The 18,054-nt window shown below is 37.7% G+C and overlaps 1 protein-coding gene across 6 annotated transcripts in view; it reads right to left on the reverse strand.

The window, feature by feature from the left end:
• Positions 1-1,771: 1,771 nt before the first annotated feature.
• tcp11l2 (t-complex 11, testis-specific-like 2) overlaps positions 1,772-18,054 on the reverse strand; it is a 47,572-nt gene continuing 31,289 nt past the window's right edge. For all 6 annotated transcript variants that reach the window (XM_087999564.1, XM_087999567.1, XM_087999565.1 and 3 more), the window contains exons 7-11: positions 16,807-16,943; positions 15,684-15,874; positions 12,447-12,628; positions 7,808-7,980; positions 1,772-4,016 (exon numbers count right to left, since the gene is read on the reverse strand). In XM_087999564.1, the coding sequence (XP_087855690.1) occupies positions 3,775-4,016; positions 7,808-7,980; positions 12,447-12,628; positions 15,684-15,874; positions 16,807-16,943 (925 nt within the window). In that variant the 3' untranslated portion in view covers positions 1,772-3,774. The remainder of the gene's footprint in view (positions 4,017-7,807; positions 7,981-12,446; positions 12,629-15,683; positions 15,875-16,806; positions 16,944-18,054) is intronic.

The raw sequence follows: 18,054 nt of genomic DNA on the forward strand, positions 1-18,054 counted from the left end.
TTGCAACTATTCGAGTGGCAATTATTTCTCATGTTTCGTTCTGCCTGTTTTACACACGTGCCAATGTCAGCTGCTGTCAGACCATGGGAGAGGTACAGTACATTGAACAGCTTCATCTCAAAAATTAAAATAATGAATGTTCATTGTTCTCCCTCTGAAACAAGAATATTATTGCATAATTCCTATATAAGCCCTGCATAATTCCTGCTGGACTGCATTACTCTTAAATATATTTTTTGCCTTTCTAATTTGTTTTTGTCCCTGTACGTCACAATGTAAACCAACCCCCAAGAAACAGTCAGAAGACAATCAACCACAGCCATCCACGTTTGCAATGACTCTCTGTCCCTGCATTGACAATATTTTGTCAATGTACTGTGTTAAATTTACTTTTGTTAATAAATAGGATTTAAAATCTTCATTCAGGCTGTGGTATACTTTGTGTTAGGCTTTTGGGTGATTTTTGAGTGAACATGAGTGATATTTCTTGCTCGTCTGCCCCAGTGCCACTTTTCTCTTAGGTCCCATTATTTCTATTAAGCGATTTTCTATTCAATGAGATTTCACTCAAATGCAACTACCTATACTTCACAATGTTATTTGGGGGAATTGTACTGTTTCCCAAAGCAGTGTTTGCATGGAGAATGACACATAAATAGAATCGGTGGTCAGCCTGCTGCCTTCCTGCCAATCTTAAGCTAAGTCCAGCCCAACACTTTGGTGGCCACACAAGGCAACATCCAGTTTGCACAACCTTAGGCTGGTTTCTCCCTCTGCTGCAACAGTGAGTGCTGGGGAAGGCAAAATGAAGAAGGACAGTTCGACTTTCATAACCTCAGGTTAAAAAGTGCAAATAACTGTAACTGCTTTGGATAGGTACTTTGTGCCCATTGGGCACACCCTCCCCATAATGATTGTCCCCCTAATACCCTCCAGACCCAGACAACTGAAGTTCCCCTCCCTAATTGCTTCCTGACCAAAGATTACAGTGACATGTACATTATATATCCATGGATCCTCTCCTTATTGGGGCTGTTTGTGATATTGGCTGCTGCTAAAACGGAGTTTGCCTCATCCATGTGCCAAACAGTTTGGCAAGCAGCTAGATGGTGGGAAATACTGTCCCTGAGGAACAACGATTCCACCCTCAGTTCATTAAGTCTGCAAACAATATTATCTGTATTGTGTGGCCACTTATGTCTGTCTTGAGCCTATTGACATTTTCAATGGGGTAGAGGTTAGGTTTATGTTTATGTTTGAAAGAGAAGGGAATATGTCCCCCACTTCTACAAAATTCAGATCTCACTGACATTTTGTTTTAAGATTAAGCAAGAATGTTTCCTAGACACAAGATAGTTGAGCAATGACTTTTACCAATTTAGGTAATTTACAGTGGAGTCGGGTCCTTTAGATCTAATTTTATTAGTAAAGATGATTCTCAGTATGTGTTACAAAATGTTTACAAATATTTTGAATATTTATTGCTATGGATTATCTGGTAACTAACACATTGTAGTTTGAGATCCCTAGTCTGTGCAAATAGGAAGCCACATTTACTACATTAATACAGCGACTACTTCATACAATATTGTTAAACTACTTTGTAGCCAAAGATCAGAAATGATATTAATGCACATTAAAAATTAAAGATGTGATGCAGAAGTAAAATTCACAAGTTACTACATGTTCTCTGCCATCACTAAATTCAAAACAATGGCTTTCAAGATCGTTAAATATAAAATTTTGCAATAAAATACATTTTAGACCAGACTTCATTTAAGATTTTATTAAATATAAAACTTCATACTTCAAATATATTTTTATACACGTCAACAATGAAGAATTAAGGTGAGCTTTTAAGTACAGCAAATAGTATAACAACACTGTCACTTTCCATCTCATTTTGGAAAATTTTTTAAAAGTTGCTTTCAACCTGACCATTAGCAACTTTTTTCCCTCTGCAAATGTCCTTCACATTGGTACTGAAGAAGACTTACATTTCTAGGTACCCATCCTACCAGTTTAAATTAATATCTTTGTCTAGGGGTTTGCACCTACCTCAGCCTCAAATGAATGCCAGTGCAGTAACTGATAACCCTGTATGGGGTATTGACCACTTCTGAAGTAATATGTGGTTTGATAAAATATAATTTGGGCCATTTCTATTGTTCATTCCACACAACAATATAAGCTCGTCATGTTTCTTAAATTCTGTTCAATCCAAGAAATAATGGTATAGATTTAGGGTAGAAGAAAAAATGTGGTTACAAGGTATGCCCACGATGGATTCCATCTTAATCTGTTCTAATTGAATTAAATTTCTCCAGTTTAAGCATGCATTTATGCACATTCAGGTTTTCTCTCTGCATGCCATCAAGCTGAGGTTTAAGTTCTAAACAGTAAGGATGAAAATCTATCCTATACTAAATAGGGAGATGCTGAATTGAGCTGCAAATTCTAAAAAGGAAAAATAAAACTGTGAATGATTTTAGATATGAATCTTCTACCCATTTCTGAAAAAATGTAAAGACCACAATTAAGTGAACTACAGGTGTTTAGTGAACATATGGAAAGTGGTGTTGGGATGGGGTGATGATTAAGACACATTTTGGTGGGGAATATTCCACAAGGAGAGCCACAGATGAACAATAGCCAATGTTACTACTGCTTAGTCCCTCACAAAAAGTACAGTACTTCAGTATGTATAATTTGCAAGTTATTGGGCACAAACATACTACTGTAAAACAAGAAAAACTTTGATTTTAAAAACAGACTAGTCATGTCAGTTAACAGTAAACTTAGCACCAGTGTGACAGTCTGCAGCAGAAATGAGATTAACAAATACAGCTTTGAAACACTGTTCCAACACTGTTCTAAATGTTAAGCCAAACAAAAAAAGACATGCATGGATCAAATCTCCTCTAATGACGAAAATACATAATCTACATCAAAGGTGAGCAGTAATCTACCTGCTGTAAATCACCAATTCTGTTCCAAGTAAGTGGAACATAAACTATATATACACACAAAATAAAATTGATGCAGCAAAACCAGACTAAACATACAGATAAAATGCATATAAAAATACAAACAATTAGTTCTACATTTTAAAACAATGTTGAAGCTATCTTCATGTTTCTACTGATTGTAAAATCCATGAATTGCTCCTGAAGCACCATTAAACCCAAATAGAGAAAAGTGAACAGCAAAATATTACGTTGAGGGCCAATGAATACATGCAGTTTGCACAGCAAGGTGTTGCTGAAGATATCAAGTTCCTCACCTATTCTGAAATGGAATTCATTGTCTTTTTTCCTGCAGACATTAAACTCAATGGCTTACCTTCAGTCTTTGCAAACTCTCTCTTACGTTGGCATCCTATATAAAAGTATTCACGTTTTTCTTTTCAAATGTTTTGATTCTCACTTCATAGAAAAATACTAAACTATTTTATAATTCCCTTAAATTTATTTCTGAAATTAGGACAATTAAAACTGACGGCCAATTTAAAAAAAACTGAGCAAGGCCGCAATTATTTAGTAAAAATGCAATATAAATTTAGCTTCAAGTGATATTAAATAACTTCGTATAATTGGGTGGTTTTGACATTTTATATATATATATATATATATATATATATGCACGCAATTATTCAAATAGATTTAAGTGATGAACAAACTATTCTATACAGGCAACGTACAAAGATGCAATACAAAAACAAAACAAACACTACAAACCAAGACCATGTGTGCTCCTTTTATTAACCTTCTGCACTCAAGGAGCCTGTGATGCTGTAGTACCTGCCGATGCTAGATTATTGAACAGAAGCTTTCGCAAAATGCCGGAATAAAATGGCCCATACACCTGTATATTGTAATTAATAATACAGACAAATTGGGATCCAATCTCCTCGAGTTCAACTTGAATAGGTGTAAGGCCTCCTGGAACAACTGAAACAGTCTTCCGCTGATTTGGCACACTGAGCAAATTTCTAACGTACTGTTCAATCCGATTATCTGAAAATTAAATAAAACAATCAACATAAATATGATAGCAACACAAAGTTGGACCATATTGAAAGACGTTGTTTGGATCACAATTTACATCCTGAATATAAGCTCAGTTGGCTGGTGTACAAAGCAGAATGATACTAGCAGCACAGGTTCAATTCCTGCAACTCTGAAGTTACTGTGAAAGCCCTGCCTTATCAACCTCACCCCTTGCCTGAGGTGTAGTAATGCCCAAGTTCTTTGAGACGGTGGCTAAATTCACTTTTGCCACTGACTATGTTGAAATCAAGCCCATTAGCTATTGTGCAAAATGTACAAACTTAGATTGTTTTAGATTAGATATAATTATGCTTGCTTGTGCATTTGCTGAGCAACAATTTCTCTCTCATTTTCTATTCAGTGTACAGTAATATTACATTAGTAATCACAAAAAGGAAGTCCTTCCCACAAAAGCCAAAATTTGCTTTCCTTCCCCCTCCCACTACATGATGTGTACCATTCTTACCATCACCCAACCCAGGCATGTTATTTAAAAATGTATTGTTTTATTTACAGTATTATATATAAAGTCAAAAATCTAATGCATTTCCATTCTCTTTTACTTTTTGATGAGTACGACCTACGGCTGTAGTTATTTTTCTAAAATATGAACGGAATTTTCCAACTTTGATCAAAATTCACAGTAGGGATAATGTTAAGAAATGGAGTTTACTCTGTTACTTAAACCCAAACACCATAAAAACTTGCCTCGCCTCGTAATCTGTTAAAATATGAGTGACAGAGAACTCCCAAATTCCACTATTTAAAGAAAATAACATCAAGTTGTTTTTAAAACTTTAAAAGTGAACATGAAACAACAACTATTCATAACTCTAAGGCCTGCTTTCTCTTAACTGCTTACTATCTACCTCCAACTCTGTAACAACATGCTGTTCCAATATCACACTTATTAAAATGACATCAACTTAATTTCAAAATTCCGTTGACATCTTCTGTGTCTTTCTTCTTCTGGCTGAAGATCTCCCTGGGTTCTCATCTTTTTTTAAATGGAGTATGTTTCATTTGAAGAAAGTACCTTTGAGAGAGAGTATTTCCTAATTTCCTGGAGAGCATGTTGTTAGCTCTCCCTGCATTTCTGTCGCAATGGCAGTTGCTCTCTGACCAAATTTCTAAATATCTGTATTTTATACCCCCCAACATCAGATTGTCTCATTGCATTTATTGTTTTGCCAACATCAAACCAAACTCTATTAGGTTTTGGTATCCTGGGGCATAATTTAAACTGATTGGTAAAATTCAAATTGTTGTCAAAACAGAAACCAAAACTCAGGTATCCATTTCACAGCCAAATGTTACATATTTTCAATTTTCCAGTACACTCTGCGACTGCCATCTAGTCACATACAGAGATGCTTGTACTCTCTCAGTTCAGAACAGCATTCAGACTCTCTTAAAGGTACAGTACACACCTTCAACTTTATAACAAGAAAGATTAGTATAAACTTACACTGGATAGCAAGGTTTTGATTCATGGAGGTATTACAGTTGATCCCTTTTTGCAGTGCAAAAAAGTGTGGGTTTTTCTATTCCTTTTTGGGATGTAGGAGTTGTTGGTTGGCTAGCATTTATGGCCTATCCCTCATTGCCCTTGAGAGGGTGGTGGTGAGCTGCCCTTCTTGAAACACTGCAATCTATGTGCTGTAGGTTGACCCATAATGCCATTGGGGAGACAATTCCAGGATTTTGACCCAAGGTCTTTGAAGGAACAGCAATATATTTCCAAGTCTGGATGATGAATGGCTTGGTGGGGAACTTGCAGGTGGTGGTGTTCTCATGTCTCTGCTGCTCTTGCCCTTCTAGATGCAAGAGGTTGAGAGTTTGGAAGGTGCTGACCAAGGATTTTTGGCAAATTGCTGCGGTGCATTTTGTAGATAGTAGCAGTACTGTGTACTGAGCATTGATGGGGGAGGGAGTGGCTGTTTGTAGATGTGGAGCCAATCAAGCAGGATGCTTTGTCCTGGACGTGGTTAAATTTCAAGTGTTGTTGGAGCTGCACCCATTCAGACAAGTGGGGAGTATTCTATCACACTTCTGATTTGTGCCTTGGGGAGTCAGGAGGTGAGTTAGTCACTATATTATTCCTTGCCTCTGACCCACTCTTGTACGCACTGCATTTATATGGCAAATCCAATTGAGTTTCTGGTCAATGGTAACCTCATAAATGTTGATAATAAGAGATTCAATGATGGTAATACCATTGAATGTCAACGGGCAGTGGTTAGATCATCTTTTATCGGAGATGATCATTGCCTGGCATTAGTGTGGCATAAATGTTACTTGCCACTTGTCAGCCAAGCCTGGATATTTCCAGATCTTATTGCATTTGAAAATGGACTGCTTCATTGTCTGCGGAGTTGTGTTGAACATTACATAATCATCAGCAAATGCAAAATATATCCATGTCTGAGGTTTAAACACTAAGTATGCATTTTGTTTACAGGGAATATCACAGATATGAATCAGTTAGAAGCTTTGTAAAATCCTAGCTAAATATCAAACTTTGCATTGTTTCAATCATTTACAACATCTCTATTTACCACAGGCAGACTATATATATATTTTTAATTGTGCTATCTCCTGATTATTTTGAGTATTCAAGTCATTTTAGAGAGATGATAAAGTTGAGAAATTTAGTGAAAATTTCTATCATTCATTTATAGAATGTATTGCCAAATCCTAATTGCCTTGTAGGAGGTGGTGATGAGCTATCTTCATTATCCACTGCAGTCCTGGATTGTTGAGACACTCACACAGTCCCTTTGGGAAGCGAGTTCCAAGGTTTTGACCCCACCAGTACTGAAGGAGTGGTGATGTAGTTGGAAGTCAGGATAGTGAGAGATTTGGAAGGGATTTACAGGTGCCATTGCTCTCAGGTATCCACTGCCCTTGGCTGAAGAGGCATCATACTGGATTCAAAAATGTTAACTTTGCTTCTCTCTCCACAGATGCTGCCAGACTTGCTGAGTTTCTCTAGCACTTTGTGTTTGCAGCCATACTGACTTGCTATTCATGGCATTTCACTTCTGCCATGCCATCCTAGCTTACCATTCCAATTAGTTACACAGCCTTCCTCTTTGCACCTCTTATGACTTCCTTCCCACTGGCATCCAATACAGATCATTTGAAATTTGATTCAGTGAGCTGAGATAGAGAGCGTAAGAATGAATTGACCACTCAATTTCCATTCTGTCTCTCCCAACCCAGTGTAAAACAAAATCCTGTGACTGTAATTTGGAGTACACTACTTTAAAAGGGATCGTGGAAGTTTATTTGATAATAGCTTTCAAATGGAATTCAATAAATGCATAATAGGGAAATTTTGCAGGTTTATGGACAATAGCAGGGACTGGGACTAGTTAGTTAGTTCTTTTAAAGAGCCAACACAGATATGAGCTAAAGGACTGCCTTCTCTGCTATAATAGTCTATGATATTAAAGAGTGTATTTCTTGATTGCTATTGTGGAGTCACCATAAAGAGAGTAAGCTAGGGTCAAGATCTGAATGGAAATTACAGAGCCAACAGTTCCTATAAAACAATGGGTTAAGTTTATTAAACCTTTATGACTTGAAATTGAACTTTCTCATTGCAAAAATGTGTTGTCATTATTCACTTTGATACTTTCAATAAGTTCTAGGGCACAGTTAAGCTGGGAATTAAAAATGTTTTAAAAATGTTCATATCATCACCCAGATAAAATAAAATGTAACATATTAGCAAAATTAATTTTTGTACTTACTAATCAAGGTACGGACAGGGTTGCTTTCTTCTGCAATGCTGCAGATCTGACCAGTAAGATTTGTTTGATTTTCATTTGTAAGCACAGAGTAACCCCTTTCTGTCAAAGATTGGTTTATTTCAGAACAGATCTTTACACTTATAGTCTTGAGTGTTTCTTCAAGATTGAAATTTCTTCACAGCATGATCAAGAATGAAAAAGAGAGACACAGTGGGTCGGGTTAGTATTTTGTACATTGGTTATCAAAATGGATTAGTTTATTCTGAGGTGTTCGATACAGACCAAAATGTGATCTTATAGCGAAATAAATTCTCAAGGGCAGAAAATAATTGGAACAGGGCAAACTAATATAATTCATTTTAATGTCATGCATTTGATCCTTTTAGAAAATCCCTGGATTTATACGAAAAAGCAAAACAAAATTTCCAAGCAGTTCGAAAAGCCAATCTAAAAGCAGGTTGAAGCATAGCTGAGGGGGATAAGGTGATGTGAAAACACAGAGTGCTACTAAGCAATCATTGCCATTTAGGTTTAACTACAGCATGACATACATACAAGCAATTCCCAATATAAAATGTGAATACAACATATACACAAGTGAAAAAGTCATATTTAGACAGTGTAAGAACTGTACTAATTTTAAAGTAGTAGATAGCTTGCTGTGACCAAATCAACCAATAGAATCTTTTATACATCCTGGAGGCTTCCTGTCTCTATTCCTGATGAAGGGCTTTTGCCCAAAGCATCAATTTTCCCGCTCCTCGGATGCTGCCTGACCTGCTGTGCTTTTCCAGTACCACTCTGATCTAAGCTCTGGTTTCCAGCATCTGCAGTCCTCACTTTTGTCCTCTTTTATACACCTGCCTAGACAAATTCTATGCACACACAACCTTGTGCATGTAGAATTAAAATGCATTCCAGCATTTAAAAATGCTTATAGTTAACTTCATTTTAAGAAAAATAAAGTCCATAGGACATGCAAGGGACCCTTTTAAACCAGATTCTACATGCAGTCATTGTGGTCTCCTCTAGACACTTATTCAAAAATGTGCTCGAGATTTCAACTCCGCTACTGTGGTATCAACAACCCCTTAATTCATAAAATTGTACTGAAAATAACAGCTTGGGAGCATCTTATTGCAAAATCAGATTTTGTTTTTAAACAGATCGCTCCCGCCCCCCCCCCCCCCCCCACAAATGTCTCAAATGTTGCATTTATAATCTTAAAAATGTGATTTATAATCTGAAATACCATTTAAAAAAAGAAAAATCCCCATGTCAGACTAGTTAGCAAGGTTAGAGCTCAGGGAATACAAGGAGAACTCACCATTTGGATACAGAACTGACTCAAAGGTAGAAGACAGAGGGTGGTGGTAAAAGGTTGTTTTTCAGACTGGAGGCCTGTGACCAGTAGAGTGCCACAAGGATCAGTGCTGGGTCGACTACTTTTTTTCAGTTACATAAATGATTTGGATGTGAGCATAGGAGATATTGTTAGTAAGTTTGCAGATGACACCAAAATTGAAGGTGTAGTGAACAGCAAAGAAGTTTTCCTCAGATTACAACAGGATCTTGATCAGATGGGCCAATGGGCTGAGAAGTGGCAGATGGAGTTTAATTTAGATAAATGCGAGATGCTTCATTTTGGGAAAGCAAATCTTAGCAGGACTTATGCACTTAATGGTAAGGTCTTAGGGAGTGTTGCTGAACAAAGAGACCTTGCAGCGCGGGTTCATAGCTCCTTGAAAGTGGAGTCACAGGTAGATAGGACAGTGAAGGTGGTGTTTGGTATGCTTTCCTTTATTGGTCAGAGTATTGAGTACAGGAACTTGGAGGTCATGTTGCGGCTGTACAGGACATTGGTTAGGCCACTGTTGGAATATTGCGTGCAGTGCTGGTCTCCTTCCTATCGGATGTTGTGAAACTTGAAAGGGTTCCGAACGATTTACAAGGATGTTGCCAGGGTTGGAGGATTTGAGCGACAGGGAGAGGTTGAATAGGCTGGGGCTGTTTTCCCTGGAGCTTCTAAAGGCTGAGGGGTGACCTTATAGAGGGGTGTGGATAGGATAAATAGACAAAGTCTTTTCTCTGGGGTGGCAGAGTCCAGAACTAGAGGGCATAGGTTTAGGGTGAGTGGGGAAAGATATAAAAGAGACCTAAGGGGCAATGTTTTCATGCAGAGGGTGGTACGTGTATGGAATGAGCTGCCACAGGAAGTAGTGGAGGCTAGTACAATTGCAACATTTAAAAGCCATCTGGATGGGTATATGAATAGGAAGGGTTTGGAGGGATATGGGCCAGATGTTGGCAGGTGGGACTAGATCGGGTTGGGATATCTGGTCAGCATGGACAGGTTGGGCCGAAGGGTCTGAAGTGGTGTATAGGGATACAAAGTTTAGAAGACACGAGGATAGATACATGAATAGGAAAGGTTGGGAAGGATATGGGCCAGGAGCAAGCAGGTGAGACTAGTTTAGTTTGGGATTATGTTCGGCATGGACTGGTCAGACCAAAGGGTCTGTTTCCATGCTTTATGACTCTATGATCCAGCTGTCAGAGTGAACAGAATGTCTGAGACTCTTGTTTATATCTGTCAGGCAGGGCTCCCTGATTGGACTGGATTAACATACTCAATTGGGAACTCATTCTATGAGATCCAACTGACTGACCTTGTCATAATACTGTTGTGATTCATTTTGTTGGAACATAAATGCTGAGATTCAGTCACTAAAGAGAATTTAACCCGCAAACCCCAATACCAACATATTGATCATATCTATTCTACTGTAAACACATTCAAAGGCAGTTTATGGGAACCAAGGCATTCACTAGCCACTGTAATGCACCTCCCTGCATCAAACTCAAGTAGAATCAATTGAGACATGAAAGCAGATTTTTATCACATCACTAATTTTCCAACTTGAATGTTTAATTTGCAGGGAAAAATAATTACAGGGTTAAAAGGTATAGATCAGTGTGTGTGGAACCATTTGGACAGCTCTACCAACTAAACATCATAGGAGTGAGAAGGTGAATGGCCTTTCACTATGAAGATAACATTGCAGTGTTCAAATCGTGGGATTTGTTCTTTTCTAGCTGATCAAATTTTCATTATTTGCATTCAGATGTTGAAAATAAAAATGGTTGGAAACTTAACATTACTGAAAAGAATATCTGGGTAAAAAAGAATAAAAACATGCAGCTTCACTTGTATAAATAGAAATATGTATTAAGAGCATTGGGAGGCCATTCAGGCCCTTGAGCCTGTTGTCATTCAAAAAGATGTTAGTTTCTTTTCCATCTACCCCCAATAACCTTGGACTCCCATGCCTAACAAGCATATATCTACAACTACCTTAAAAAATATTCAATAACCCTGCCTCCGTTATCTTCTAAGACAGAGGTCTAAAGTTGCACAACCCTCAGGAAAAACATCTAATCAAGTATTCCCTGAAAAAGGTGGCCCTAGTTCTGGACTCACCCACAAGAAGAAACATCCTATCCACATCCGCCTAGTCAATGCTGTGCAAGATCCTATTTAGTTCAACTAAATCTCCCTTCAATCTAGTGGAAATGAGCTTAGGCTGTTCAAGCTGTCCTTATAAGACAACCTGTTCTATCCAGGTATCAATCTAGTGACTCACCTGTGAAACATATACCTTTTCTAAGTAGAGGAGAGCAAAACTGCACACAGTGAGAGATATAGTCTCATTAATTACAAAACTAAAGTGTAACACCTTACTTTTTCATTCAGTTCCTCTCATAGTAAAGGATAGCAATTGGTTGTTGAATGTGAAGTGTGTTGTGAGGCATAGGTCCAGTAGTTTGGACCAATACCCAGCATGAGCAAAACCAATGTAGTGTACAAAATCCTTTACAAGGACTGCACAAAACACTACATAGGACAAACAGGAATACAGCTAACGATCCGCATCCATGAATACCAACTAGCCACGAAATGACACGACCAGCTATCCTTAGTAGCCACACACCAGATGACAAGCAACATGAATTTGACTAGAACACTACTATTATAGGACAAGCCAAACAGAGAACAGCCAGGGAATTCCTAGAAGCATGGCACTCATCCACAGATTCAATCAATAAGCACATCGACCTGGACCCAATACACTGACCACTGCAGCAGACAACTGGAACTGACAACCGGAAGCGGCAGATTCAAACCACTACAAATGCTGGAGGAAAGATCACAGAAGCACTTCACAGGAGGCTCCCAAGCACTGAGGATGTCATCTAGACAGGGGACGAAACGTCTGCAACACAAATTCCCAGCTCGGCGAACAGAACCACCACAATGAGCACCCGAGCTACAAATCTTCTCGCAAACTTTGAATTATGTTTTCCTCACAAGCACTGAACACTGTGTAAATTTCCAATACAAGACATTTGAAATCTGGACTTTAAAACAAATAAAAAGGATACAAATAAACCGAATACAGTAATATTTCACTCCCAGAATTTTACTTCAAAAAGTACAAAAACAAGACCTCACCCTTGGCTTTGACCTGACATGAGTCAATGCAGTATCATGGAATACAACCTTAATTCTAGTAGCTGATTGAAAGAAATTGATTTTCTACTATATGATAAAAGAGATGGATAGAAAAATCAAACTCACTTGTCATGCATGCCCTCAAGCAGAACAACAATAACTCGCTTTAATTTTTCTGCAAAGTCAGGTAGTCCTGAAATGGTTGCTCCCACCATGTTGTAGATGATCAACATTATATAGGCCACAAGCCTTTGCAGGTTCAGTCTTTGCTGCAGTTCTTGGAGTCGTGATCGATCAGTCATCAGAGTCTAAAATCAAATCAAAGATAGTTCATGGCATTCAAAATATCTTATGTCGCTAGTAGTTTCTGTGATCATTTGGTACTACAGAAAATATATTCTTCCATCTCATTACATGGTGAAATATTTGCAAATTTATTTTCTCCTTCCCACTTCATGATTTTTCCAGACCATTCACCAAATGTAGCTAACATACTATCTCCTGAATCTCTATCAATGCCTTTTGGATCAGCATATGTTCCTTCCTTCCATAAATTCTGCTGCATTGTAATTTGAAATAATTATACAAATAGGTTTGTTGTCTAACACCATGCCATTATGAGGGGGGATTAGGATCAATATTTGTAACTCCCAGACAGTCAACACCTGAACTCGCTTTCCATCCAAATTAGTTACTTATATAGGCAACATGATAGTGATTTGAAAAAAAGTGCCTAACACTTCATATTGTTAAGACTGTGTTGGAGAAGTCATATTTTCAAAATTCCAAACAGCCAGCAATTAACTGATGAAATTATATTACAAACTTTATTGAAGATATGAAGAGAAATTAAACAAATCAAGCAGCATTAACACCATAGCATGCGTTTAAACTATTAACTCAGTTTTACTTTACAATTCCCTACAACCCCAGTCAAGGTGTTCTTTTATGTTACAAAACTCCTTGAAGCTTCATTCACATTTTCCGATTGAGCAGAAAAAGGTATGCCACAGTCCTCTGGAAGTTACTTTCATTTTCCAGTTATTGTTTGACATCAAGTAATGGAAGGATCCCCATGCAATTGGTAAGGGAAGACGTTCTGGCTCTATAATAATATGGCAAACCCATATTGCTGATTGTCTTTGTACTGCAACCTATGATCTTGTAAGATGAAACCATATTAGTTTTTAAATGCAATTAACTCCAAGCTTCTTTGTATTGTACACATGTCTAGGTTTCTCAACAATTTGAGAATCAGATGTTTCCCATTTGCCTACAATTAAATTTCTTAAAATTTTATTTCTTAAAATTAATTATATCCTGACAAGAATTATGAATCAGATATTTACAATCAAAATCTCCAAATGAGAATGGTACTACCAGGCACCTAGAAGTACAAAATGTAATATTTCTCCACAAGAGTGAAAAAAAAAATTACTTTTAAATATTCTATACACATGATTTGGTCTTGTTAATTCTTTGAAAATAGTAAAATAAAAGCCACCCAGATAATTGGACTTTTTAAAAAACAAAATGCAGCTGAACAGCCGTTGGTTTATATTGAATTTCTCTGGGTTTAATCTACCCATGCCAAATCCATTATTCCATGATTCAACCTTCATTTTGTTAGGGCCAGAGTTCTGGCCCAATTCGATGAGTGATAGTTGGTTCCTCCATGTCACCCTTTCCCACCATGTTGCTACCTATTTCAGCTTTTTGTTCAGCTACTACAAGTGTCCTAGCCATCTCTTCTCATGAGGTCTTCTCAGTTTCCAAACTCATCTTGCTGCTTTTTATCCCCCCAAATTGTTATGGTTAAACTTTTCTTAACACATGTATGCTGATCTGCAGCAGTTCAAGCAACAACTCACCACCACCTTCTGAAAAGGCAATTAGGATTAAGCAATAAATACTGGCCCATCCAATGAAGCCCACATATCCTAAATGATAAAATTTGAAATATAATTCAGTGGCAGACTGGAAGCCAAGGTGAACCTGCTCCAAAAGGTGACTGGTTTATTATAATGAATGACAAAGGATCATAGAGAACTGGTTGTGTTTTAATAGAAAGACTGACTGGTAATGGGTGTTGGTGGTAGTGGTGGTGATGGGGTTGGACGGGGTGGCGGGGGAGAAGAGAGCAAGAAATGCTGAGTGATGCCTAATAACCATCTTTGTACCACCAAATAAATTTGATTGCTCTTTCATGATAGTTAAGTATTTATATTTTAATGACAATCATGTAAACAAAATCACAAAATGGCAGACTCAAAAAGGAGCAAAGAAGTGTAAGGAATGCTTTGCTATTTTATGTACTCTATATAAAAGACAAACCACCATCAATTGATCACATTTTATTGGAGAAAAAAAAATGCAAAATCAAAAAAATTTCCATCTGCATCTAGTAGATCAAGAGTTGAGCCATTAGTGGTGTCAGCATAACCATCATAATGCAGGTGTTTGAAGATATTTAAATTACACAGGCACAACAGGAACAACCAAATATGAATTCCCTTCTAAAGTTATGAGAAGAATATTCAGCAAGTTTACAAGGCTAGAAATTTGACTTGGACCATGGCACAAAATGGAATATTAGGCATGGTGTACAATGGGTCTGAAGCAATTTTTCCCATTTTAGAGACAAATTTCTAATTAATAAAATTATTTGTGTAGAGAGAAGTAATTCTTCTACTTAATTTAATTACAATCTTTGCAAATGAATGGTTGAAAGTCTAAAATTTCCATTGTAGTCTGGCCTGGGATGAAGTATTCCTCTCTGGAGATTGCGAATTTGCTCGGTCTGATAAACAAATAGTTTTTATTTAGGATGCGTTCTATAAAGTCAAGACTTGACAACCTCATCCCATATTCCAATGGATGGAAGATGATTATAGAAGTTGTGCTGTGACAAAGACACAGGAGAAAGTTTCTGCAGCACCACATGTCAGAGAGGGTATTTTCTCATGACAGCTGATTCCTTGCACATTATTCTTGGTTCCAAAACAATATTGTTTAATGGCAGACTCTCTGATCCCATGCTATTTAAAATGCTATTGCAATTCTCCCACAAGAGACCGTTCTAATTTTTCTGTCTTTAAAGGCAGCACAGTCTTTTCTTAATAAAATCGTGACCATTCAAATTGTCAAAAGATTTCCCCATAATGATCTGGCCTGAAGAAACTTACATTTTCATCCTCAAATCCTCTTTAAATTGTTGGACCTAAAAGGACCATCTCAGTTCAAAAGATCCTGAAGAGCTCAAAATTTCAAACAGGTTGCTCAAACTCAGTTTCTACAACTTTGGAAAATGTTCCAAATTCACAGGAGTTTCAGAATCTCTTATACAAAAATCGTAATATTTACCTCAGGTAAGGGCTTATTGTCGTAGTCCCATTGCAACAACTTCAAATAACCATTGTTTAGCACAGATGATGGACTGAGGGGAAGACTGGAACTCCCATTAGTATCAGAAGGGGAGGTGTCTGAGGTGGTCATAGATGCCGATACTTCAGTAACAGACTCCTTTAACCACTGAGTTGTATAATCAAGAGCATCTATAAACAGAAATATAAATGTTTGTGGGGAATTAAATATTGCTCAAGTTTGTTAATATCCTATAGAATTAAAATGATCTTTAAAGAAAAAAAAATCACCACCAGCTTTATAGACAAGAGTGCCATTTAGTTCAGAAGGGGGTAATGAAAACAATCATCCTCAGTAGATTTCTGCCAATTTCTGCATTTCCCACACAGTCCATAAACAGAAATCAGAATGTGTAGAAGCCATCATATATAATAAGAATTAATATTCTGAGGAAGGGTCACTTGACCACAGATAATAACTCTGATTTCTCGCCACAGATGCTGCCAGCTTTGCTGAGTTTTTCCATCAATTTCTGCTTTTGTTCCATTTACAGCATCTGTTGCTTTTTTGGTTTTTACTTTGGAATTAATATCAGGTGCTTTAAAATTTATCACAGCGCAAAGTCTATCCCATTTAATCTCAAGGGGAAGTTCTGTATATGTACTCCTGTAGTCCTCAAAACATTTTCTGAATATTTATTCTTCCCACGTCTGCATTATATAGGGTCTATCATCCTGTAGCCTCTCAGCAACACTGGACCTATTAAATTCTGTGGGATATCTTCCCTTTGTACTTATGCCAATCAATGTCCCCACTTGTGTTTTAATGTCCTTCTATGTTACCTTAAAAATTATTTGCCTTCAAAGTTAGATGTCACTCCTTATCTGGAGGATGTCAAATACTAACAAGGCAACCCTGCCCCCTCTGCCCACCTCCCTTAAGATGAATCCGGCCACTTCCCAAACTTATACATATAAAATGTTTACTCAAATATCTCAATCAAAAATTCATTCTACACAATATTAGCAAGAACCAGAGAGGAAGGACCGAGCAGTGGGCCTTCTTATTTGGTTAAGTATTGTACATTTATCACAAATCACTATTAAATCTACTAAAAACTTACAGGGCTGTTTATTGAGATAATCCTGGAACTTGCTTCGCTCGTAATCAACTGAACATTGTTGGATGTGTGGTCGGATATTTTGAATGGTGAAGTTGACCATATCCATTGCCATCAAATCAAGAACATTAAATATCTCTCTGGTAAAGAAATACAAAGCTCACTCACATAATTAAGAAACAACGTTTTATTAGAAATGTATGTAAGAAAAAAAAGTAACACTTTGGTCAGAAAATATATTGGTCCTCTTTTTAAAAATCAATATATACTTAGAAAGATAAGCGGCAAGATAGCATATGTGCAGGCAGATTTAAACTTGAGACAGACTGGGAATGCAGCAAAAAGGAAGGATAACTTAGGACATCTTATGACTTCCAATATCTCTAATGACAAGAAAGTTAGCATTAAGGCACTTTAGCTGAATGCTCGTAGCATTCGTAACAAAGCAGACGAACTAATGGCACAGATCATCGTGAATGATTATGATGTGGTAGGCATCACAGAGACATGGTTATAGGGGGTCAGGACTGGCAGTTAAACATCCAAAGGTTTTCAACTTATCGAAAAGACAGGGAGGTGGGCAGAGGGGGCGGGGTTGCCTTGTTAGTTAAGAACAAAATTAAATCTATGGCACTGAATGACATAGTGTCGGATGATGTGGAGTCTGTGTGGGTGGAATTGAGGAACCACAAAGGCAAAAAAACCATAATGGGAGTTATGTACAGACCTCATAACAGTGGTCAGGACCAGGGGCGCAACATATACCGGGAAATAGAGAAGGCATGTCAGAAAGGCAAGGTCACAGTGATCATGGGAGACTTCAATATGCAGGTGGACTGGGTAAATAATGTTGCCAGTGGATCCAAAGAAAGGGAATTCATGGAATGCTTACAGGATGGCTTTTTGGAACAGCTTGTCATGGAGCCCACAAGGGAGCAGGCTATTCTGGACCTAGTGCTATGTAATGAACCAGACTTTATAAACAATCTTAAAGTAAGGGAACACTTAGGAAGCAGCGATCATAATATGGTAGAGTTCAGTCTGCAGTTTGAAAGAGAGAAGGCAAAATCAGATGTAATGAGAGAGGAACTGACGAAAAAAGACTGGAAGCAGAGCCTAGCAGGGAAGACAGTAGAGCAAAAATGGCAGGAGTTTGTGGGTAAAATTGAGGACACTGTGCAGAGGTTCATCCCCAAGAAGAGAAAGATTATCTGGGGAGGGATTAGACAGCCATGGCTGACAAAGGAAGTC

This window comes from Chiloscyllium plagiosum, unplaced genomic scaffold, assembly GCF_037043375.1.
Source record: "Chiloscyllium plagiosum isolate Xiang-an unplaced genomic scaffold, Cpla_swu_hap1 HiC_scaffold_23, whole genome shotgun sequence".
Taxonomy (NCBI): Eukaryota; Metazoa; Chordata; class Chondrichthyes; order Orectolobiformes; family Hemiscylliidae; genus Chiloscyllium; species Chiloscyllium plagiosum.